At 41.4% G+C, this 26,637-nt stretch overlaps 1 protein-coding gene across 3 annotated transcripts in view; it reads right to left on the bottom strand.

Moving 5' to 3' along the window:
• The window catches only part of LOC122550904 (cohesin subunit SA-2), a 150,224-nt gene that overhangs the window by 103,754 nt on the left and 19,833 nt on the right, over positions 1 to 26,637 (bottom strand). For 2 of the 3 annotated variants that reach the window (XM_043692329.2, XM_043692332.2), the window contains exons 2-5: positions 12,528 to 12,714; positions 6,086 to 6,158; positions 3,822 to 3,980; positions 2,515 to 2,611 (exon numbers count right to left, since the gene is read on the bottom strand). In XM_043692329.2, the coding sequence (XP_043548264.2) occupies positions 2,515 to 2,611; positions 3,822 to 3,980; positions 6,086 to 6,158; positions 12,528 to 12,574 (376 nt within the window). In that variant the 5' untranslated portion in view covers positions 12,575 to 12,714. Of the gene's footprint in view, positions 1 to 2,514; positions 2,612 to 3,821; positions 3,981 to 6,085; positions 6,159 to 12,527; positions 12,715 to 23,851; positions 23,975 to 26,637 lie in introns of those variants that run through there. The other variant, XM_043692330.2, reaches the window with a different exon arrangement.

Below are 26,637 nucleotides of genomic sequence, written 5' to 3'. Positions count from 1 at the left end.
AATGGCCTCTTTCTGCACTGTAGGGATTCTATGAATAGTGAAAATTGACAAGATGTAGCCAAAGAAAGAATCAGATAGACTCTCTTCATGGACAAACACAGAATGTGCTGGAGAAACAAAATGACTCTTCTTTGGACTCTTTATCTCTCCACAAATAATGTAAGCCTGCTGACTTTCTCCAGTATTTTAAACGTTTGTTTCAGACTTCCAGCATCTGCAGTATTTGTTTTCATTTGAGGTTCCCTTCAGGAAGGATGGGGAACACGTAAGACATTGGTATTTAGGAAGCATGTTCCAATTTGTAGGGCCAATATTTTTGGAACAGGAAACCTCACAATCCTTAAAAGTTCTTGAATGAACACTTCAAGTGTCATAACATTCAAAGCTATGGGCCTAATGTAGGAAAGTGAGACTAGTATAATTTTGGCAGTACAAACTCAATGGACCAAAGGGCCTCTTCTGTATGATTCTATGACCACGTTATGAAAATCCCCAGATAGAGAGAAAAAGACTGAATGATTTGCAGGAATACCCTGTTGCATAGCCTGGAGGCAACAACAGACTGAGCTAAGCCTGAGGCTATGCAAGAACTTATGGATGAGCTACAAGATCTTTACACGAATATATTGCCAAGAGGAGAACCATAGAAGCTTGGTTCCTATTGGCTTCAATGGGGAAGGTCAGGGCTGAAAGGCCAAAATGATGGGACACAGATGGAGAAATACAAACAATGGAATTTGGAAGGTCATCCGGTAGTGTACTGGAATAACAACGATGAAAAGCAGAAGGGCATCAGGAGCTATAAGATGGACAGCTGCATGCAATGTTTCAGAAATTGAAACATACATGCTTCTTGATGGCCTTAGTGTGGAGTTGAAATATGAACTGAGGGTGAAGCATTGAGTTTGGCAGCAGTTAAACATGTTCCATTAGATCACAAGGATAGAATGGGAGTATAGTACTGACTGGATACTCTAGAGAAAACCAGAGACTAAATGGACCAAATGGCCTCATTTGGTGGTCATTATGATTAAATGTCTTTTATAAGGTCAAGCTTGGGCTGGGTGTGAAGATTCCTTACATTCCTGCATCCCATCTCTCAGCTTGGACCCAAAGGTTAAGGAGCCTAAAAGTTCAACACTTCAGGAAATGACCAAGTACCACTATTATTCCCTGGGCTTTTGCAATTAACCATTCAGCAAGGTCAGTGACACTGTTACACAGCAGGCACAGCTGCTGACACAAGTTCTCAGATCACACTGGACTTTCCTTTTACTACTCTACAAAATTACACTCTATACCCTTCCTCGCCCCACCCATTGCATTCAGTTTCCAGGCCAGTGTGTAAATAAATGATTAACTTAAGAACTTTCTGAGCTGTTTGTGAGCCCAGAGAAAATTAAAAACATCTTTCCTCCAGCGAATGGAATTTAAGTCATAACCTTGCGTATATGTAATTTCCAAAAGATGATAAACTTGTTTTTCTCTTGCTGTCAAGGCATATTTTAGAGCGAGATATTTTTATGAAAAGAGCATTACCACCTGGTTCTATAGTGAGGGAAAGAAAAGATTTTACATTACGTCTTTGTCACAGGTGTACAAGAACAGGAAGAGGCCATTCAGGCAGTTGGGCTTATTCTTCCATTCAATTAGATTAGGGTTTCCCAAAGTGGGGTCAAGCTCCCAAGCAGGGTTGTGAGCTAAGGTTTTAGTGTCATGATCTATGAAGCAGCAATAACCACAATAGAGCTCTGACCGAGTTATAATGGCTGCTCTCCATCTCTACACAGCCCCTCGCACTCACCCTCCCTCTCACATTTTCACTGAGTTGTAGTGAGAATGTTCAAACTTTGAACTGTGGTCAGAATGGAGAAAATTTGGGAAGCACTGAATTAAATCATGAAGGATCTGTATCTCAACCCCATTCTATCATTTTTTTCCTGCCCATGCCATTTGGATATTCTTACCCAACTAAGCCCAACTGTCTTAGACTTAATTGCTCCATTATTGTTCCAGAAACTAAAGCCTTTTGACAGAAGATGTCCCAAATTTCTACAACTGAATGGAAAACAGGTTTCTTAATTTCCTTTCTGAATGACCATGCCGTAGTTTTGTTCTTAATTCACACATCAGAAGAAATTGGGGCTTCTTTTGTTGGATCTGCCCTGTCAAATCCTCTTATCTAGTTAAACACCTTTACCAGATCTTAAAAGCATTTTACAACCTACGGATTAGAGTTGAAGTTCAATCATTTTGGTTATGTAAGCAAAGAGGCGGAAAGGTGTGGAAATTGGGTGGATGAGGGGATTATCATCGTAAGTAATTTCTTATTCAAAATGTGAACTGAGCAATCATTCCGAATGCAATTTAAGCTGAGGTTCAATCACAATGCTGAGAAATAGAATATCTGGAAAGTATTAAATCATCCCTGTGTATTCAGAGCATTTAGTGAAAGGCAGGGCAATGCATCATGGATACGACAGCGCACATTAATGACACATCCAAGCAGGGTACCTTTGCATCCTGAACACTGAATGAAAAAGATGATGAGATCCAGGAGTGCGGTATCTCTGTCTTGTTTATACTCTTCAATCCAGTCATTAACAACAGACTACAGAGCAAGAAAAGAACAGTCACAAATTCTAATGCAACGTTCCAATAAAGAAACGTTCTTAAAGAGCATATATAATTCCTTCAAATTGTAGAAAAATTATAATTTTCTTTCTAAGCATTTCGAAGTACTAAGCTTTAGTACTTTATGTGAAGGTATTGTTGACAGGACTGTGTTGAAGACTAACCATATGGACGGATTGGGGTTTTATTAGACAGGAAAATACATTGAATAATAGTTTATTAGAAACCCACATTTTTCCACTAATCAGTTGATCTTCCAAAGCTATACCCACAATTTTACAAATATCACAATATAGAGTGTCTTTGCCCAAAACAATGGCAACTACGTAAAAGACTTTGAGGCTCCAGACCAGTGAGCCTTGAATCATAAGAGCCCAAGCCTTCAACCAGTAGGATGGACAAATTGTCTGTGTTACATAAAAGCACTTTGTTCTTATTTCTGTGTCTTCTTCTTATGTCTTTGATACCATTAATATTTGTCTAACACTCAAGGGCAGGAATCAATATATTCCTGCCATCAGTTGACGTTGCATTTATCGACATCATCCTGCCTCTGTGCCATTTTCCTGGAGATTGGATCAAAGACTGAAAGGTTTCCCTTTCCCAAGCAGCAGATAGGGAAATCAGGTAAAATGTTCTTACTTGCATAACAATTTAAGGGACCAAAGGTATGGCAGCTCATTTAAGACAGAGATGAAGAGACCTCTTTTCTCACAAGGGCTTATATGTCTTTAGAACTCTTTTCCTCACTGGGTGGTGGAAACAGAGTCCTTGAATAATTTTAAGGCAGCAATAGATACATTCTTGTTTTCAAGTTGGGGAGGAAAGGTTATTGGGGTTCAGGGGGAATGTGGATCAGCCATGATGTTATTGAATGGCTGAGCATACTCAAGGGGCTGAGTGGCCTTCTCCTGCTCCTTTTTTATATGCTTGTATATAACCAAAAACATCAAGTCTTTCCTGGGTTAGCTGGTTTCAGCCAACACCTCAGGGTACAATTGGAACTATAGTGCTGGAGAGGTGCAACTATTCCTGATCGAGTCACCTCTTCATATATAGATGTCAGTTGAGGGCCATTATTTGGCAATAATGGCCACAAATAACATGAGTTACAGACTACTGGTTTTGCTGGAATGTTAGATATTGCCGCACTATCTTGAAGGATATTCTCATAGTCCTGCCAATACCTGCATGGCACTTTTTCCCATCCTGACTACTTCAAACAGTGTGACAGCCTCAATGTCGTCATCCCTCTGGCAGCGTCCATTCCTGCGGTCCTGGTGGGAACACACTGATGCTCTCCTTCTGCTTTTCTCAGACAGGCTCCTCCGTCTCCTTTTAAATGACTTCAAAAAAGCAAAAGGGAAAGAATGATTTATATTTGATTTCCAGCACTAGCAAAGGATTCTGAAGAGGAGTCACTGGATTGAAAATATTAATTGTTTCCCTCTCCACAGTTGCTGCCAGTCCTGCTGAGTTTCTCCAGCAGATTCTTTTGTGTCTAAAATTTCATCTGTTGTCTAACATAACACTTCACTGGTTGGCAAACTACTTCCCACTGAATATCACTGCTCCTGTCTCTAGCAACCTGAAATCAAATTATCTAACTCTGCCACTGAGAACATGGGATCAGGAATGGGCCATTCAGCCCTCAAGATCATTCCTACCTTCCAAGTAGATCATGACTCATATCTTATTTACCTCATTTTCCAATTTTTTAATACCTTTAGCAAAAATAAAGTCTATCTAGCACAGATTTCAAATGTTCAAATGGACCCCTGCATCAATATCTCTCTGAGGGGAGGAGTCTCAAACTTCCATTGCCTTTTTGTGAAGAAGTGCTTCATGAACAGGATCACTCCAATTTCAATGTGAAATCCTCTCGTTTTAGGATCATCCACAAGGGGAAGTAGTTTTCCTCCAATAACCCTATTTGGGGCAGCATGGTGGCGCAGTGGTTAGCACTGCTGCCTTACAGCACCAGGGTCCCGGGTTTGATTCCAGCCTTGGGTGACTGTGTGGAGTTTGCACATTCTCCCCGTGTCTACATGGGTTTCCTCTGGGTGCTCCGGTTTCCCACCACAGTCCAAAGATGTGCAGGTCAGGTGTATTGGCCATGCTAAATTTTCCATAGAGTTAGGTGCATTAGTCAGAGGTGGGTGGGTCAGTGTGGACTGGTTGGGCTGAAGGGCCTGTTTCCACACTATAGGGAATCTAATCTAAATCTTTTAACAATTTTAGATATATCAATTAGATCACCCTCAATCTTGTTCTGTTGTTTTAATTCATTTTTATTTCATTAGTCCTGCTTTTATTCGTATATTTGAAGTCTAACTAGGCCATGTCAGAGAAATCAAATTTTTATTTACAGGTAGTTCTCCTATAATGCCGTCGTTGTGTTCCAGTGAAACCTCGCTAAATAGAAAATCGCTTAGCAGAAATAATGGAGCCTACGGGAAAGATGGAGTTGAGGTAGACCAGCAAAGAATATCACTCATGATTGCTCAAAAATCACCCAAATATCTAACACAAAGTACAGCACAGCCTGAATGAAGGTTGAAATCATATTTATTAACAAAACAAAGGGAAATTTAACACAATACATTTAAAAAATGTAAGAAAGCTACTGTCTGTACAGTACCTCTCACAGAAAGCTACTCTGTCAGCAGCTGACATCGGCGCATGGACAGAACAAAGCTCGCAAACCAATCCCTGCTGGAATCATGTTTTTGCGAGCGGAGGTAAGCGTTCTCCAAAATACTGTTCCCTAATTCTTCAGCGACACTATAGACAAATTGTACTACCAAAATGTGTGTTACCCCAGCACTATGTGTATTTGCTAATGGGATATAGGTATTGCTGGCTGGGCCAGCATTAATTACCCATCCCACATTGCCCTTGAGAAGGTAGCATTGAGATGCCATCTGGAACTGCTGCAGTCCTTGTGATGCAGCAACACCTACAATGCTGATATTGAAGGAGTTCCAGAATTTTGACCCAGCAACAAGAAGGCAATGTACTTCCAAGTCAGGATGGTGAGTGGCTCGGAGGAGAAATTGCAAGCGGTGGAGCTCCCGTGTCCTTCTAGGTGGCAGAGGTTGTTGACATAGAAAATGCCATCAGAGGAGCCTTAGTGAATTTCTGCTGAGAACCTTGCAGGTAGCATACAATGCTCCACTGTGGCATCAGTGGTGGAGGGAGAATTTTTAAAACACAGAAAGGGTTAAAGAAATGACTTAACCTGCAGTGTGACCAAAATGGCATCAAACGTAAATGACAGTTTTGAATTATTTGTGTCTTCTAAAAGTTTGAATTATTGAATCCAAAATTTAAAACAAACCATAATATAGACAGTTTTACAGTTGTGTCAGAGAATTAAAACCAAATCTCAAGATTGTGGTACCCAACCATTGCATCTTATTATTAGACAAGGAAATTTCTGTGTACTCACCGATAAGGAGCCTGCACTTCCCCTTCTTTGGTTCTCCAGATCATTGTCAGGCTCCGAATGGCTCTCATTCTCTCTGCAACAAACATACAACAAATAAACTTCTGGAGACTCTGAACCACACTGACCTGATTCTACTGTTCTATAGAAGGGGCATGGGAATTATTCAGAGGATTACTTTCCATGGTCTATTTAAATCTGGATGAGGTAGTGGAGAACCAGAAATCCAACCAATATTACACAGGGTCTGAATGAATCCCACCATCTACCCTCGCAGTGACTGAAATAACCAAATTCACTTTTCATAATACAAGATTTAGGGCAGCACAGTGGCTCAATGGTTAGCACTGTTGTCTCACAGCAGCAGGGACCCAGGTTCATTCTTCCCTTGGGTGACTGTCTGTGCGGAGTTTGGCACATTCTCCCTGTGTCTGTGTGAGTTTCTTCCAGGTGCTCTGGTTTACTCCCACAGTTCAAAGATGTGCAGGTTAGGTGGACTGGTCATGCTAAATTGCCCATAGTGTCCAGGCACGCTAGGTGGGTTAGCCATGGGAAATGCAGGGTTTCAGGGATAGGGTGGGTATGAATAGGAAGTTCTTCAGAGGGTTGCCATGGACAAATGGGCCAAATGGCCTGCTTCCTCACTGTAGGGATCCAAGATTATGCTAGTGCTTTGGGACAATAAATCTCAAAAATATTACTCTTGAGAAGGAACATTAGCATCAGAGAAAAGAGGGCTTGTACTTTGTTCTGATGTTTTGGGTGAGATCAGTCAGGATAGTTGCAGAAACAGAGGGGCAAAATCTGGCAAAACCCATGGTATTTCTCCCACATGGCCACTTACGATATCTTGTGGTATTTTCTACCTCCAACTATTTGGGAAAGGGTGCTGAAAGAAGTTTAGTGTGTCCCATCTCTTTTGTCTTTGCTATGGCTCAGGCCTATCTAGTGATTACCAGAGGACTATTCATATCCATGGTATGTATGTACAAAAGAGACACTCTTCTTAGTTAACAAGAAGGTTTTCTGCAGGATAGCAGTAAGTATAACTACAATTGGCCAGGCAAACTTCCTAGGTCTATGGGGAGCTGGTATAGATGTATTTGCTTCCACCAAAAGCTCAAATGGAACTTCTCATCTTCACCCATAGGTGGCATGTGACTTCAATAGAATGGGTAAAGCCAACATAACAAGAATATTAATCCCTTCAGAACATTACCACACACATCTCCCCCCAAACCTTTCTCCCCATAGTTATCCCATTGTACAGTTACGCACATTCACCAGTGTCCAAGTCTCTATCTGCACAAATGCAGGCATTCTGCACATTACACACTTTATTCAGAGTACACTCACTTCTATTTTGTTTGCTGTATACTGTGCAATATATTGTTTATTGTAAATTTGGGTTTTTAGTTTTTGAATTAGTAACATGTCAATTTTCTGTATGTCTATTGTTAATAATTAGCTTGTAAGCGGTGCTTTATTAAAGTTTTTAAGGCCTAGCTTTATAACTAACAAACTTTTGTGAATATTGGTACGATTTTACAATTGAACAACATAAACAAGTTTCAGTTCAGAAGATCCGGAGAGGTTCTTTTAAGTTTAAGGGAAAAATCCATAACATGGAGAGAGAGTTTTTGAAAAATTTTACATCGAGTTTGAGCAGTCCTTTGAAGTATTTTGATGAATCAGCTGTGTACACTAGTGCTCCTGTGACAGGAGGGATATAATAAAGCTAAATTACATTAAAGAAATAATGGTAGTCCCAACAATGTAGTGTTGGAATAAAACCATGAAGAGGTTACTTCAAATGAAGCAATTTAAGTTCAAGCAAATAATAGATCCAGGGAAAACTATCTGCAGTTCTAGTCTACAAGTTAAGGTCACAAGAAACTTAAACATATTCAGGCTTTAGAGACAGTCACTCTGGTGTGAGTACTGTACAAGAAGTATTTTTGGTTTCTGTATAAGGTGCGTTTTTGGGGACTGTATCAGGCGTAAGTTTTGGGTGTCATATAAAAGCTGTTGTTTTTCTTTTCAATTTATAAAGGAGTGTTTTGGGATTAATGGCATTATATTTTTATAGCCTTTATAAAAGTTCTTGTGTTTAAATTGATTTATTCTGTTTTATCTTCATTACTATTATTAATAAACTTCTGTTTTATTGTTAAAGCAAAAGTTGCAACATTATACATTCACAACTGAGCAAGAGACTACTTTGCTAAAACCAAAACAAATGAAATCTTAACTATCAAACCAGATTTCAGTCTGGGATCTGGTTTGTCAAGCACTTGGAAGAATGGTAGGTCTCTTCCATGAGAATGGTTGACCCTGGATCTAATCTACATATCAGTTCTTCACTGGAGGATCTTTTATCTCTCATAGAAACATAGAAATTAGGTTCAGAAGTCCGAAATTGAACTTTTTGAACCTGCTCCACTATTTGATATGATGTTGGTTGATCCTCTACCTCGATGCCACACATTCTTGCTTTGACCCCACACTCCTTGATACACACATTTTTCTCTCCTGAATATATTCAGTGGCTTGACCTCCACAGCTTTCTGTGGTAAAGAATTCCACAGGTTCTCTATCCTTTGTGAGAAGAAAACTTTCGCCATCTCAGTCCTACCTGAGACTGAATCAAGTACTTCTAGGTGCCCCAAACAAGGAAAACACCCACCCTGCTTGCTCCCAGGAGGAGCAGTTCCACCATAGAACACACCAGATGGCCTCCTTCTTTAGAGACCGCAATTTCCCTTCCCACGTGGTTAAAGATGCCCTCCAACGCATCTCATCCACATCCCGCACCTCCGCCCTCAGACCCAACCTCTCCAACCGCAACAAGGACAGAACGCCCCTGGTGCTCACCTTCTACCCTACCAACCTTCGCATAAACCAAATCATCCGCCGACATTTCCGCCACCTCCAAACAGACCCCACCACCAGGGATATATTTCCCTCCCCACCCCTCTCCTCCTTCCGCAAAGACCGTTCCCTCCGTGACTACCTGGTCAGGTCCACGCCCCCCCCTACGACCCACCCTCCCATCCTGGCACTTTCCCCTGCCACCGCAGGAACTGTAAAACCTGTGCCCACACCTCCTCCCTCACCTCCATCCAAGGCCCTAAAGGAGCCTTCCACATCCATCAAAGTTTTACCTGCACATCCACTAATATCATCTATTGTATCCGTTGCTCCCGATGCGGTCTCCTCTACATTGGGGAGACTGGGCGCCTCCTAGCAGAGCGCTTTAGGGAACATCTCCGAGACACCGGCACCAATCAACCAAATCGCCCCGTGGCTCAACATTTCAACTCCCCCTCCCACTCTGCCGAGGATATGGAGGTGCTGGGCCTCCTCCACCGCCGCTCCCTCACCACCAGACGCATGGAGGAAGAACGCCTCATCTTCCACCTCGGAACACTTCAACCCCAGGGCATCAATGTGGACTTCAACAGTTTCCTCATTTCCCCTTCCCCCACCTCATCCTAGTTTCTAACCTCCAGCAACACGATCCCCTGACTTGTCCAGACTTGTCCGACCTGCCAAGCTCCTTTTCCACCTATACACTCCACCCTCTCCTCCCTGACCTATCACCTTCATTTCCTTCCCCACTGACCTATTGTACTCTATGCTACTCTATCCCCACCCCCACCCTCCTCTAGCTTATCTCTCCACGCTTCAGGCTCTCTGCCTTTATTCCTGATGAAGGGCTTTTGCCCGAAACGTCGATTTTGCCTGTCCTCGGATGCTGCCTGAATTGCTGTGCTCTTCCAGCACCACTGATCCAGAATCTGGTTTCCAGCATCTGCAGTCATTGTTTTTACCTCTAGTTTACTCAGACCCATTCAAATTTTATACATTTCAATCAGAACACCTCTGCCATCATAAAATCAGAGTCATAGTGCTTACAGGGCAGAAAAAGGCCATTCGGCCCATTGAGTCTGTGCCAGTCAAAAGCAAACGCAAATTTTGAGAAGATTTGTAGCTCAGGTTGAGGTTCTGGATGTAGGTTTCTTCGCTGAGCTGGAAGGTTCATTTCCAGAAGTTTCATCACCCTACTAAATAACATCTTCAGTGGGCCTCAGGAGAAGCACTGCTGATAATTCCTGCTTTCTATTTATGTTTGGGTTTCTTTGGGTTGGTGATGTCATTTCCTGTGGTGAAGTCACTTCTTTTTTTCTCGGGGGTGGTAATGGGGTCTAACTCAATGTGTCAGCCGGGGGCTCAGAGATAAATGGTGGGGGGGGGGGGGGGGGAGGGTAGCTTCCCATCGCATTCCCAGCTACCTCAACGAGCTTGCATATTGTTGAAAAAAATTGAAATAAGAAAGTTAAAAACCTAACAACCCCTTCAAAATGGAAGAAAAATAATGAAAAAGTATTTAGTTGAAGGGGAAAGAAAACTGTTAAACAAAATAGAATTGTTTAATTTTTAATAATCAGTTTTACATTGCGCACGCATTCAAGGTGTGCATGCACAGTCGGAATTTATCTTTGGATCACAGGTATTTTATTATCAAAAATATTGAGTCAACACTTTTTACTCTCAACATCAGCAACCTTCCAGTCACTTAAAGTGCAGTGAAGGGTCACCACCGTCTCCCCTTTGTTCGACTGGCATGGCTGTATTCAGTTTTTTTGGCAAGTTCTCTAATCCTTCAATGCCAATTTCATTAGCTAATGTCTCTTCCTGAGACCCTTAAACATGGTGTTAAATCATCTCACTTATTCCTAATAGGTGTTCCTTGAATTCACGTCTTTAATAGAATTTTAGGACGTCTTCCCCCAATACCTCAAAAGCCTCTGTTACTGGAACTTTATTCTTCCAACTACTCAGGACATCTTTTCTTTTCTCTGGATTTTTTTGGAGACTGCTAAACTAAATAAAGTTTTTCTGCTTGAATTAATCTGCACAAGGCTCGCTTCTTCCGAATGTTTCCACCTTTCTGTGCTTCTAGGCTCTTGTCACTAAGCATCCACAGCCTTCCCTTTCCCACTTCCACTTTCTTTATTTTAATGCACTCAACTACTCACCTCAAGGGTTTTTAAGATCTAATTTAAATACAAATAAACAGAACATATCTCCAGGGAGAAAGTGAGGATTGCAGATGGAGATCACAGTCAAAAAGTGTGGCACTGGAAAAGCACATCAGGCAGATTCCAAGGAGCAGGAGAGTCGACATTTTGAGCATAAGCTCTACATCGTGGGCGGCACGGTGGTACAGTGGTTAGCACTGCTGCCTCGCAGCGCCAGAGACCCGGGTTCAATTCCTGCCTCAGGCGACTGACTGTGTGGAGTTTGCACGTTCTCCCCGTGTCTGCGTGGGTTTCCTCCGGGTGCTCCGGTTTCCTCCCACAGTCCAAAGATGTGCAGGTTAGGTGAATTGGCCATGCTAAATTGCCCGTAGTGTTCGGTAAGGGGTAAATGTAGGGGTAGGGGTGGGTTACGCTTCGGCGGGTCGGTGTGGACTTGTTGGGCCGAAGGGCCTGTTTCCACACTGTAAAGTAATCTAATCTAATCTAATCATGAATCATCAATCCTCCAGTCACCCTAGTACTACTCATAGAACAAATCTAAAACAAAACCAAAAACCAGGCTCTCTTATCACACACAATATAGAAATCCAAATCAAACTCAAAGCTGCACATCATTCCACCACTTTAGAATTCAAGTTTCCAAACAATAATAGGTTATGAACCTCCACCACATAGTTCTTGAAGAAATGAGATAATTTGTAAGGGTCTCCAGTCGATTCCAGCCCTTCCCTGACTCCTGGCCTCCGACAACTTCCAACCTCCATTCGACTCCCGACCTCAGCATAAACACGACAAGGTTTCATCCCAGCCTAGTATAATGGCATCCTGTGGCAGCCCCCCAGTATGGCAACCTCTCAGCCCATGTTGTAGCCTTCCGGCCATACATGGCAGTCCTTTGGCCTAGCATGGCCTCAGTGTGAACTCCTGTTCTCGAGATAATTTCAGAATGATCTCTCACCTCAACCTTGAGATGAAGCCCGGTGTAGTCTGAAGCCAAAGCCACACCGTGGTTTGGAGGTGAGGTACCAGCGTGGTCTGTGATAGAAGACGGTAGTTCAGAACTTTTATTTCTGCGATGCTGAACTTTTTTATTTCTCTATTTTCTAAGACCTTGTAACTGAAGAAGCTGTACCTAGGTACCTTTGTACTTAAAATAGTGCTGTAAGTGGCGACATAAACCTTTCACTGTTCTCATTTGTGTACATGTGACAATGAAGATAATTCTATTCTATTCAATTCTATTATTTTTCTCCTAGGAATTGAGCTAGCAGGCAAATTTGACAAGATAACTAACCCAGCAACTTTTAAAAGACATTTGTTCATCATTGACTTTGCTTTCGCCTCCACCATGACTCACATCCACCCAGTGTGAATCCTTTGTCAAACAAGTGGCTCCTTACTTTTGAAGGGAGACCTTGCTGGATAATTCTGGTTCTGCTATCATCATGCTTCGTGTTCAGAAATGAAGTCAAGGGTCTAACAAAGTGGCCTTCTTAGAGTGGGAGCCATCCAACGGTGTCCATCTGCTGCATCTTCTTAGTCCATGCGCAGGAACACCTCAATCTTGTGTCACATTTTCTTCCAGAACTGCAGAAATGAAAACAAAGCACATACGATGTGTTCATGAAATGTGGTTACAGTGGTGTTCTATACAAAACCAGAGAAAAATAAAGTTTTGCATTTACATAGTATTGTACATGACCACGAGACATGTCAAAGAAATGTATAGCCGATTAAATATTTTGTGAAATATGGTCACTGCTAAACTTGGAAAAGACAGCAGCTAATATTTGCATTTAAAAAGCACCTACAAACAGCACTGTGTTATGATCCCAGTTAGTGGTCATTTTAAACATGTCAGACCCCAGAGTGAAATCTAACTTGATCATAAAATCTATTTCCGCAATTTGGTTGGTCAGTCAGTCAGTGTACATATTCTCATGAAACTGCTGAACTGTTTTACCAAAAGAACACAACTTTATTACTCAAAAAAAAAATTAGCAAGATCATGACCTAAACTACAAAATAATTCAAAAATTCTTAACGCTTTTCCCCAGCCAAATTCTTTACAGGCATAACTCGACTTCACTTTAAAATTTCTTACACAGCTGACTTTCTGCACATTTACCAGATTTAATTTATTCTGTCTCTCCCAGGGACAGATAAATGCAGACCAGTGACTCTTTCCAGTCCTCCTCCTTGAAACAATGTAAGACTTCTTTTCAGCTCGGTTGGCCTAGAGATTTCTTTCCAACCCGGAGACCTCTATGAAGTTAAAAACTGTCATTTTGCTGATAAGATTACCTTCTTCTGAATCTAACATCCCAGGTCCATCTGTTTCTGTAGATCACAAAACTCAACTTTCTGGATAATCAGTAATTAACTGCCCAGATAGCTGATAGGGTCATTTAGTTTAGGACCTATGCTTCCTTGGAAATTACATTTGAACTCATTATTCAAAAAAAGACTGTTTTATCAATAAAGGCCCCCTTCAAGAATTAAAACTAAAAATCCATTTACCTCTACTTTAGAATCTAAGTTCTCAGATGATAATAGATTAGAAGCCTGCATCACAAACGCCATAATGACCTGGTAATTTGGTTTTCTCGTAGAGTCATAGAGTCATAGAGATATACAACATGGAACAGACCCTTCGGTCCAACCCGTCCATGCCGACCAGACATCCCAACCCAATCTAGTCCCACCTGCCAGCACCCAGCCCATATCCCTCCAAACCCTTCCTATTCATATACCCACCCAAATGCCTCTTAAATGTTGCAATCGTACCAGCCTCCACCACATCCTCTGGCAGCTCATTCCATACACGTACCACCCTCTGCGTGAAAATGTTGCCCCTTAGGTCTCTTTTATAGCTTTCCCCTCTCACCCTAAACCTATACCCTCTAGTTCTGGACTCCCCGACCCCAGGGAAAAGACTTTGCCTATTTATCCTATCCATGCCCCTCATAATTTTGTAAACCTCTCTAAGGTCACCCCTCAGCCTCCGACGCTCCAGGGAAAACAGCCCCAGCCTGTTCAGCCTCTCCCTGTAGCTGAGATCCTCCAACCCTGGCAACATCCTTGTAAATCTTTTCTGAACCCTTTCAAGTTTCACAACACCTTTCTGATAGGAAGGAGACCAGAATTGCACGCAATATTCCAACAGTGGCCTAACCAATGTCCTGTACAGCCGCAACATGACCTCCCAACTCCTGTACTCAATACTCTGACCAATAAAGGAAAACATACCAAAGGCCTTCTTCACTATCCTATCTACCTGCAACTCCACTTTCAAGGAGCTATGAATCTGCACTCCAAGGTCTCTTTGTTCAGCAACACTCCCTAGGACCTTACCATTAAGTGTATAAGTCCTGCTAAGATTTGCTTTCCCAAAATGCAGCACCTAGCATTTATCTGAACTAAACTCCATCTGCCACTTCTCAGCCTATTGGCCCATCTGGTCCAGATCCTGTTGTAATCTGAGGTAACCCTCTTCGCTGTCCACTACACCTCCAATTTTGGTGTCATCTGCAAACTTACTAACTGTACCTCATATGCTCGCATCCAAATCATTTATATAAATGACAAAAAGTAGAGGACCCAGCACCAATCCTTGTGACACTCCACTGGTCACAGGCCTCCAGTCTGAAAAACAACCCTCCACCACCACCCTCTGTCTTCTACCTTTGAGCCAGTTCTGTATCCAAATGGCTAGTTCTCCCTGTATTCCATGAGATCTAACCTTGCTAATCAGTCTCCCATGGGGAACCTTGTCGAACGCCTTACTGAAGTCCATATAGATCACATCTACTGCTCTGCCCTCATCAATCTTCTTCGTTACTTCTTCAAAAAACTCAATCAAGTTTGTGAGACATGATTTCCCACGCACAAAGCCATGTTGACTATCCCGAATCAGTCCTTGTCTTTCCAAATACATGTACATCCTGTCCCTCAAGATTCCCTCCAACAACTTGCCCACCACCGAGGTCAGGTTCACCGGTCTATAGTTCCCTGGCTTGTCTTTACGCCCTTCTTAAACAGTGGCACCACGTTTGCCAACCTCCAGTCTTCCAGCACCTCACCTGTGACTATCGATGATAAAAATATCTCAGCAAGAGGCCCAGAAATCACTTCTCTAGCTTCCCACAGAGTTCTCGGGTACACCTGATCAGGTCCTGGGGATTTATCCACTTTTAACTGTTTCAAGACATCTAGCACTTTCTCCTCTGTAATGTGGACATTTTGCAAGATGTCACCATCTATTTCTCTACAGTCTATATCTTCCATATTCTTTTCCACAGTAAATACTGATGCAAAATATTCATTTAGTATCTCCCCCATTTTCTGTGGCTCCACACAAAGGCCGCCTTGCTGATCTTTGAGGGGCCCTATTCTCTCCCTAGTTACCCTTTTGTCCTTAATATATTTGTAAAAACCCCTTTGGATTCTCCTTAATTCTATTTGCCAAAGCTATCTCATGTGCCTGTTTTGCCCTCCTGATTTCCCTCTTAAGTATACGCCTACTTTCGTTATACTTTTCTAAGGATTCACTCAATCTATCTTGTCTATACCTGACATATGCTTCTTTCTTTTTCTTAACCAAACCCTCAATTTCTTTAGTCATCCAGCATTCCCTATATCTACCAGCCTTCCCTTTCACCCTGACAGGAATATACTTTCTCTGGATTCTTGTTATCTCATTTCTGAAGGCTTCCCATTTTCCAGCCGTCCCTTTACCTGCAAACATCTGCCTCCAATCAGCTTTCGAAAGTTCTTGCGTAATACTGTCAAAATTGGCCTTTCTCCAATTTAGGACTTCAACTTTTAGATCTGGTCTATCCTTTTCCATCACTATTTTAAATGAATAGAATTATGGTCGCTGGCCCCAAAGTGCTCCCCCACTGACACTTCAGGCACCTGCCCTGCCTTATTTCCCAAGAGTAGGTCAAGTTTTGCACCTTCCCTAGTAGGTACATCCACATACTGATTCAGAAAATTGTCTTGTATACACTTAAGAAATTCCTCTGCATTTAAACCTTTATCACTATCGCAGTCCCAGTCGATGTTTGGAAAGTTAAAATCCCCTACCATAACTACCCTATTATTCTTACAGATAGCTGAGATCTCCTTACAAGTTTGTTTCTCAATTTCCCTCTGACTATTGGGGGGTCTATAATACAATCCCAATAAGGTGATCATCCCTTTCTTATTTCTCAGTTCCACCCAAATAACTTCTCTGGATGTATTTCCGGGAATATCCTCCCTCAGCACAGCTGTAATGCTATCCCTTATCAAAAATGCCACTCCCCCTCCTCTCTTGCCTCCCTTTCTATCCTTCCTGTAGCATTTGTATCCTGGAACATTAAGCTGCCAGTCCTGCCCATCCCTGAGCCATGTTTCCATAATTGCTATGATATCCCAGTCCCATGTTCCTAACCATGCCCTGCGTTCATCTGTCTTCCCAGTTAGGCCCCTTGCATTGAAATAAATGCAGTTTAATTTATTTGTCCTACCTTGTCCCTGCCTGCCCTGACTGTTTGACTCACTTCTGTTCTCAGCTGTACCCGTCTCAGATCAATCTCTTTCCTCACTATCTTCCTGGGTCCCACCCCACCCCCCCACCCCCCACCTTACTAGTTTAAATCCTCCCAAGCAGTTCTAGCAAATTTCCCTGCCAGTATATTAGTCCCCATCCAATTTAGGTGCGATCTGTCCTTCTTGTACAGGTCACTTTCACCCCAAAAGAGATTCCAATGATCCAAAAATGTGAATCCTTCTCCCATACACCAGCTCCTCAGCCATGCATTCATCTGCTCTATCCTCCTATTCCTGCCCTCACAAGCTCGTAGCACTGGGAGTAATCCAGATATTACTACCCTTGAGAACCTCCTTTTTAAATTTCTGCCTAACTCTCTGTAATCTACCTTCAGAATCTCAACCTTTTCCCTTCCAATGTCATTGGTTCCAATGTGGATAATAACCTCCTGCTGGCCCCTCTCCCCCGTGAGAACATTCTGCACCCGCTCTGAGACATCCTTGATCCTGGCACCAGGGAAACAACACACCATTCTGCTTTTTCTCTGCTGGCCACAGAAACGTCTGTCTGTACCTCTGACTACAGAATCCCCTAACACAATTGATCTCTTGGAAGCCGACATACCCCTCGTTGCATTAGAGCCAGTCTCAATACCAGAAACTTGGCTGTTCGTGCTACGTTCCCCTGAGAATCCATCACCCCCTACATTTTCCAAAACAGCATACCTGTTTGAAATGGGTATATCCACAAAAGACTCCTGCCCTAGGTGCCGATCTCTCTCACCCTTCCTGGAGTTAACCCATCTATGTGACTGTATCTGAGACTTTCCCCCCTTCCTATAACTGCAATCCATCACACACTGCTGCTGTTGCAAATTCCTCATCGCTTCTATCTGTCTCTCCAACCGATCCACTCGATCTGATAAGATTCGCATCCAATAGCATTTATGGCAGATATAATCCACAGTAACTCTTAAACTCTCTTTAAACTCCCACAACTGACAAGAAGTACATATCACTGCAAAGGCCATTTTTGCTCCTTCACAATCTACAGACCCAGAAAATAACACCGTCTTATTCCTCTACAAACACTGCCACAGGTTAAATTAATAGCTATGGCTTATATTTTAAGTTTAATCAAGAGACTTATCTCCAAAAACATATAATCAAGAAAGAATCCACTATACTCACTACTGCAGCCTTTCTCTTGGACAGACTTAAAACAACAATTAACTTATCTGATTCTGTGCTGTGAACTTTGCCCAACAGTTCCTCCAAGATTAGTTGTGAATTTCACTGTTTGTTCATTTTCCCAGATGCACTCCGATGTCCAGCGATACACGAATTCAAACAGCAAAGGCGGTAACTGTGCAGGTTTTCTCTCTCTCTCTCTATCCCCTGCACTGTCCTCACCATGTGCTTCCTTTGTCTGCTCTTCTCCCTCTTAATCTGCTGTTGTTTTGACTTTTTTTTTCCAAAGTTCCAAAACAATGCAACAGCATATAAAACAGTAATTGCTGCACCTGGAATTCAAGGAAATCACCTCCAACACCTAAAATACCTCAAAAAAAGGAGTAGCTCTTACAGCCAGAAATTTTTCCCGTCCTCCATCTTGGATTACGATCTCTTTCTTTTTCAAAATAATGCCAAGGTAGGAGATGAGCAGAAACATTCTTAGAATGAGAGCAGCAGGAATGGAAAACATTTCCATAACCAAGGTGACAGGGAGAACTGCTTCTCACCAGGTAATCCCTCAGTCGATGAATTGACAATGACACATGCCATGAAGGGAAGAGGTGAGCACTTCAGGAAGTACAATGGCTCGTTAAAGGAAAATGACACAGCGGTAGTAAGGCCATTTTCTAGCTTTGCAAAAGAATGAAATTGATAGTGTAAAATAAACTAGGCAAAGAAAAACTGTTCCCATTAGCTGATGGCCAAAGGACAAAAGGTCAAATATTTCCGACTTTAGTCGTAAGAGATTCTGAGGAACGTAAGGAAAATACAGTGAGTGGTAATGACCTGAAGCTCACTGACCAGAAGGGTAATGGAAGCGAGAGCAAAGATTTCAAAAGATAATTGGATAGGTGTTTGAGATAAATAAACTTGCAAAGCTTCAGCGATGTAACGGGGAAGTTGTACTGACTGGATTGCTCTGGAGAGCTTTCATGGACCTAACGGGCCAAATGGTCTCTGTCTGTGCCTCTATGACATGTAAGAGGGAGAATTACCTCTGGTACAGTATTTTACTGCAGCACACAAATGTGCATAATATGAAGGAAAAAAAGCACATGATAAACAACCAAACTATATTATCCACAGCACTATTTAGCACAGTATCTCAAAGAGATTTATGTGGTAGATGGCCAACTTCCTGCTTATTACCCGAATGAGTCAAGTTTAATATTTTCACAAGACTGCAGGCCCACAGTTTATTGTAGTATTTTTTCACCTGATAATTTCTTCCAATTGAAGATTTCCAAAGGCCAGATTCTCACTGCTTTTCACAAAGAGCGAGAGAGATTCATAGGGAGCTAATGCATATGTATCTTTGTGAAAGGAGCTATACATACATCAGTTACGCACAGACAGCTGTCAGCAGAGGAGTGCAGAACATTTTCTCTTAAAAATTCAGACAATGAGGTTACAATCACAGGAATTAGAGAGTGAAAAATGCTACAATATTGGGAGAGGTATTGTGCATATGAAATGTTATGTTGATAAATGAACGGAAAGAAATGGAGCCTTTCTCTCAGATGTAATCTCAAACCATGATCTTAGTGATTTGTAGCTCAGTGATTTTAAACATTTATTCCAACTGTGTAAGAAAAGGGGGTACTTAGCACAGCATTGTACAGCAAAGGCCCACCAGGATCAACTCTCACAGCGTCAAAATCAGAAGCAGCAATGCAAAGCAGAATCGTGGGTTAGCATTTAGCATGCCTTTTTAACTTTGGCATTATAGGAACATTAAACAGCCATTCAGCACTGTTCCAACATTCCATTACATCATAGGCTAATCTATACAGGAGAGAGAGCCCATGCTGTCTGGACCCACGATTCGTTTCAAAATGAAACTTGCTGGTCTCCCATCATATTGTCATAGAATCCCTACAATATGGAAGCAGGCCATTCAGCCCATCGAGTCCACAGGGAACCTCTGAAGACCATCCCCTGAAACCCACCCCCTAACGTATCCTTGTAACCCCGCACAACCCATGGCTAACCTACCTAGCCTGCACATCCCTGGATACTACAGGGCAATTTAGCATGGCCAATTCACCTAAACTGCACATCTTTGGACTGTGGGAGGAAACTAGAGCACCCGGTAGAAACCCATGCAGACACAGGGAGAATGTGCAAACTCCACACAGATATTTGCCCGAGGGTGGAATGGAACCCAGGTACCTGGTTCTGTGAGGTAGCAGTACCAATCACTGAGCCATCGGGCCACACAGTTAGCTTGTCAGATTTTTTTTTATAGATTAGATTAGATTTCCTACAGTGTGGATGGGAGCAAATTTTAGCGTCTGCTGATAGTCACCGACTGTCAGAAGAAAAATCAAGGAAATGTGCACATCTCCGCACTGTAAGCCTTACATTATCTGCTAAAATTAAACTTGGCCATGGTCGTTCAATGGCCATTTCTCAGATACTTCCTGCAGGTATGTAGCCAAAGTGATCAATTGCAGACAAACTACAATTGCTGGGAATGGCTTCACCATTTTGTTTGGTGAGTCATTGGACTATATCAGGGTCATAAAATCCAAAGGAGATTACAGGCTTTCTGCCTTTTCACTAATTTTTTTTTAAGATCACTCTACATTCTGGTTTGTGAGCATTTTTCATCTCTAAAGGAGAATGGACTTAATTGCTTTTCTTGTCACAATGTATCAATATATAAAATAGTAACAGGATAAATGGGCAGACACTGATGATCATTACCTAAACAGCATCAGAGCTAAATTAATATGCCGAGTTCTAATGACTAGTATGCTGAATTGTATCAAATTTACAGCTTCACCCGACATTAGTTGAACTACCTCTTACTGCCAGGCTCTGCAAATCCTTGAATAATACTTTCCCGATGGAGTCATCAGCACTTCCCAGTTTATTCGGACTAAATTTAGCTTAAAATAATGTTCCTCAGATTCACAAGACACAGCCTGATCACCAAAATATCTGTTTCTTCGACTATATGAAACCAATACATCATTAGTAAAATTAAGTACCTGAGGAAAATAATTTTCATTGAACTATGCAACAACAGAGGCCATTTATCCAACTCTTTGTGTACTTGCTACTTTAAAGAGTTATTCAATTAGCCTTCACTCTTTCCACATTGATCTGCAAAATTTTCTTTTGCAAGTTCATAGGGCTAAGAACAAAACGGCATTGATCTAATTGATTGACAGAGATGAATGAAGAGGATGAATGCTCTCTCTTATGTTTGCAAGTTACTATTGAATCTGCTTCCTTCACCCTTCAGGCAGTGCATTTCAGATTGTAAAAACTTACAACATAAAAATATTTCTCCTCACCTCCTCTCTGGTTCATTTGTCAAATATTACAACTGCACTGAAAGTCAGCAGAGGTCATGTTTTAGCCCCAGTTTGTTAGTCTGTTTGCCTATAATAATATATTCTAAAACCTAAGAGTTAAAGAAAAAAATGATACACACATAAAGTATGGACCAGAAAGGAACTGACTAATTTTTGCCGAAATTACGGATCAATTTTTTAAAAATTCATCTGTTAGCATTGGGAGCTTGGGTGAATTAACTTTTCTTTGAAATGTTAAGATGTGTCCTATTCACAATAATATTGAATGTTGTGGATTGTCTCTGTTGCTGGAGTACAATTTGTTACAGCTATCAAAACGTGCACAGAGTTTTTAGAGCAGGTTGTTGAATAACAATTCATCTGCAGCCTCCCCAGCGAAATGATTTTCTTTTTCATTTTTGTAGGTCTAGAGCAACAATCACACAGGGAAAAGCCACAATGAAAAGGAGCAAAATTTTAACAACATTACGTTAACACAGTATGCTTGAGATGCTTCTACTACCACTGAGCGGCCTCTCTCTTGTCTTAAAACTGTGTCGACTGACTGACCTGCTAGTGGAAGCAATTTCTGTTTAATAACAAACATTGCTGAATTGTTCTCATGACCCACTGAATTAATCCAGTAATTAGCTGAAATGCTTAAAGCACAGCAGCCGCAGAATCACAACCAAAAGATATCCCAAAATGTTTTATACTCAAAGTATTTCTGAAGTGTTGTTACTATTGTGATGTCAACCTGTGTCCAACAAGATCCAATAAATGACACGAAACAATAACCAGCTCATCTGTTCTTCAGAACTGTAAAATAAACGATAAATAGTGCCATGATGCTAGGGTTACTTACTTGCCTTTCTTTGAAATAGTGTAAGATTTTTTTTTGTCGACTGGACAGGTTAACATGTGATCACCAAATTTGAGTTATAAGCCTCAATCAGTCTGGCAAATTCTGGCATGACCTGGTTAGGAACCAATAACTTTTTGTTTTAAGTGGATGAAGTTTGAAATCCCAGGTGCTTCCTGAGGGAATAGAGTCACAAGATTCCATTGTTTTTTATTAAAATAAACAAACTAATATTTACGATACAAAGTCAGAAAAATAGAACCTCTACCAGTAACTACTTTGTACTCTAACATCAAGATGAGGGAAAAAATAAATTATGAAACATACTGAGGTCATGAATCCATGTAGGACTCTGTTAACTCACTTTTTAGATTAGAATCAGTCTAAACATTATGGCACAGACAGGGAACATCAAAATCTTAACATGTTATCTGGCTGACACCAATTGTTACAGTTAACCTGAGAATGTAACTTTTAAAAAATGTTCTGTGATTTACATATGAAAGAAATGAAACTATCATGGTCATTCTAAGAGATGAGAGACTCAACAAACAATCAAAGTATTTTCAATGTATAATTTCAGTTACATCACACTGTAAACTTTAGCTATAAATTCTGAGTTTTACAATTGTGTACTCCACAACCACCTGATGAATGAGCAGTGCTCCGAAAGCTGGTGCTTCCCATTAAACGTGTTGGACTATAACCTGGTTTTGTGTGATTTTTAACTTTGTACACCCCAATCCAACACCAGCATCTCCAAATCATGAGGTCAAAGACATTACATTGAATGTAAATGGTGAATGCACCTAGGACAGATTCCACAGATTTCTTAGCAACCCTCACAGATTAAGTGATCACTGTGAGTCAACTATTACAACAAATTTAAAATCTTCATCAAATTGGGATTTCTTCATCAAAGGCCATTCCAAAATGGACCAGCTGAGCCATTGCTTCAGGAGGTTCAATCTCTTCTCCAGTGATATATAACAACTGGACTCATAGAGCTGCAATCTAACTTCTAATTAAGGGGTTTTTTTTGCCACAGATAGCTTGACTAAGCTGGCAGTGCTCCTGAGTTTCTCTGACCTTCGGTCACCCAAGCTGCAACAAGTCAATACTGCCTTTGGCCTTCCCTGAGCTCCACCTCTTCGCTGTAATAAACTGCTCCCAAGACTTCTCCTGAGCCCCAACTGTGCAGAACCACAAAACCTGCTCCTGGAACTTCAAGAAGCATCAAATTCCTCAGAGCCAAAAGCATAAGCCAACTTTTGCTTTATGGTATCGCTTGCTTGGGCAGCTCCCCACTCTCTAACTAAAACTGACTAACTCTTGAAGTGCTAATCCTTGACCTTTCACATCACTTCAAGAATTCTTTCCCTGATACTAGGCAGGATCAAAAAACCAGCGCTAGAACCCTTCTTGCCCTGAATGTTACAATTTCCAACTAATTACGTCTCCATAAGTACCAACATAAACAAACAAAAGAAAAGTTTATGTTTTCACACATCTCATCTGAAATTTCCTCCCATTTCCCACCCTGAGACTTCATGGTCTGTTAGTAGTATCTCATCATTGTCAAAGAGGCAATGGTTCAACATGTAGACCACTTTACTCCATCTACTGGACTTATGTCACACTACCTTGCTCTTTAACCAATTGATCCACTTGTTTTTTCAGTCAGACAATGTTTGAGAAGAAACAAAGTAAATCCATGGATTGGAGTTTATTCCTCCATCATGACATCCTATCCAGCAAGGAGGACTAAAAACTAGTTAAAATGCACCTAACTGGGTGAACTCCAGTCCTGTACTTTTCGCTGATGAGCTTCTCAGCAATTTTCAAAACATCCATTGATATTCACAAAGTAGCACTTCAAAAATACACCTCCTAGAGCAACAATCCAATCTAAAAAGAAGGTAAAATATGGATACTTATTAATGAAATATGGCTATAGATGGAAATATTTACACAAATAAAAGTTAGACGTTACAGGACAGGAAATCATAGAATCCTTATAGTGTGGAAGCAGGCCATTCGGCCCATTGAGTCCACACCAACTCTGTGAAGAGCATCCCACCCAGACCCACAGCCCTGTAACCCAGCATTTCCCATGGCTAATCCACCTAACCTGCACATCTTTGAACTTGTTGAAACATGTTAAAACAAACAGGCCAATGAAAAGGCTTCTTCATTGAACTGCTACGTTAGTAATGCACAAAAAATAAGGCCAGGACTTGTTAGATTTACTACATAGACATCTTCAAATGTCATCACATGGAGAAATTTGTAATTGAACTTATCCTGAACTCACAACTCCACATAGGAAAAACATTAACTTATTTATTGTTAATATCCTGCACTCTTTCAAGACATCATTCTTTCCAGCCAACTGACATTACTAACCATCTTTGTCAATATCTTTCTGTAAATCAAAAGAAAATTCATTGTCTAATAGCTTGAACCATTGTCAACAGAATGACAAATCAAAGATTGGATTCTGGGGTCTGAGTCCTCTGACTGATTAGGATGGCAGAGCTATGGAGTAAAGCTGGAAAGTAAATATTCTACTAACATTTCTCTATGAATCAATAATGTTAAATTCAGGAACCAAAACTGTTGTATTCCAGAGTCAAAAGATACCAGGATCCTGAAAGCAACCTCTCCAATTTACAAACACAGATTAGCTTGTCGATGTGTTTATCTATAGGCGTAGAATCTCTACAGAAGCTTATTAGAATGCGATGCAGAGGAGAATCCTCAAAAGGCACATTCTAGAAGGGAAATAATAAGAAAATTGTAACATACACTTGAAAATGGCATCATCATTTCTAAGCTGCAGAATCCTAAATCCTAAGGAAAGCACCAATTATTTCTGTACTTTGAGACGTAAAGGAGCCAATTATCCCCTGCTCCTCAGAGTTGGGTCAGCAAAACTCAATGGTCGCTATGACCGTTGCACACTTGACCTGTTATTGAAGCAGAACACGAAAAATCATTTCAGTCCAGAAGACCCTATGTCCTACATGTGAATACAAAAATGTGTTACTTTCTTCAAGGTCATTTAGGGGAGGCAATGGCCGAATGGTATTAATCGCTGGACTGCTGATCCAGAGACCCAAGTAATGCTCCAGGGACCTGGGTTTGAATCCCGCCATGACAGATTGCAGAATTCAATAAAAATCTGGAATTAAGAGTCCAATGATGACCATGAATCCATTGTTGATTATCACAAAAACCCATCTGGTTTGGTAATGTCTTTTAGGGAAGGAAATTGTTTTCCTTACTTAGTCTGGCCAACATGTGAATCCAGACTCACAGCAATGTGGTTGACTGTTAACTGCCAACTGGGCAATTAGGGATGGTCAATAAATGCTGGCCTAGCCACTGACACCCATATCCTGTGAATGAATTTTTAAAAACGTTGTGTGTATTTTAACTTTAAATGGCAATTTTGATACAACTGAGCAGTTTAGGATGATAAGAAATAATAAAGAAATAGGAACAGCAGGAGACTACTCAGCTCTGTGAGCCTGCCCTGCCATTCAATCATATCATGGCTGATCTGATTTTCCACACATGCACTTTCCTTTCCATTCCCTGTAACCCTTGATTCCCCTACTGATGAAGAATCTAGTGGTCACAGCCTTAAATATATACAAGGACTCTGCTCCTCAGCTCTCTGTGGCAAGGAGTTCCAAAAACTCACAACCCTCTGAGAGAAGAAATTCCTCTCCATTGGCACCCCTTTGTTCTGAGATATGCATCCTGGCCTTAGACTCTCCCACAAAGGGGAACATCCTCTCAGCATTTACCTTGTCAAGTTCCTTAAGAATCCAATATGCTGCAATGAGATGGTAGGAATGGACGAGTTGGACCAAAGGGTCAGTTTCCATGCTGTACAGCTCTATGACTCTATGAGATCACTTCTCAATCTTCTAAACTCCAGTGAGTACAGTCTCAACCTATTTATCCTTTGCTCATAAGATAATCCTTCCATACCATAGCATCTCAGTAGGAGCTGGAGTTTTACACAAATCTGTTAGTTTTTAACGGTGACCATTGCCATTACTAGCTTTATAATTGCAAATAGAGTCATAGATAGAGTCATCGATGTGTACAGCATGGAAACAGACCTTTCGGTCCAAACTGTCCATGCCGACCAGATATCCCAACCCAATCTAGTCCCACCTGCCAACACCCAGCCCATATCCCTCCAAACCCTTCCGATTCATATACCCATCCAAATGCCTCTTAAATGTTGCAATTGTATTCACCTCCACCACTTCCTCTGGCAGCTCATTCCATACACGTACCACCCTCTGTGTGAAAAAGTTGTCCTGTAGATCTCTTTTATATTCAAAGTTTGGGTGAAGATTTGTAGCTCGGGTGCTCGTTGTTGTGGTTCTGTTCGCCGAGCTGGAACTTTTTATTGCAAACGTTTCGTCCCCTGTCTAGGTGACATCCTCAGTGCTTGGGAGCCTCCTGTGAAGCCCTTCTGTGGTGTTTCCTCCGGCATTTATAGTGGCTTGTCCCTCCCGCTTCCGGTTGTCAGTTTCAGCTGTCTGCTGT

Source organism: Chiloscyllium plagiosum, unplaced genomic scaffold (genome assembly GCF_037043375.1).
Source record: "Chiloscyllium plagiosum isolate Xiang-an unplaced genomic scaffold, Cpla_swu_hap1 HiC_scaffold_6, whole genome shotgun sequence".
NCBI lineage: Eukaryota > Metazoa > Chordata > Chondrichthyes > Orectolobiformes > Hemiscylliidae > Chiloscyllium > Chiloscyllium plagiosum.
Note: the sequence above shows the minus strand (reverse complement) of the source record. Positions and strands in the feature narration are given on the sequence as shown.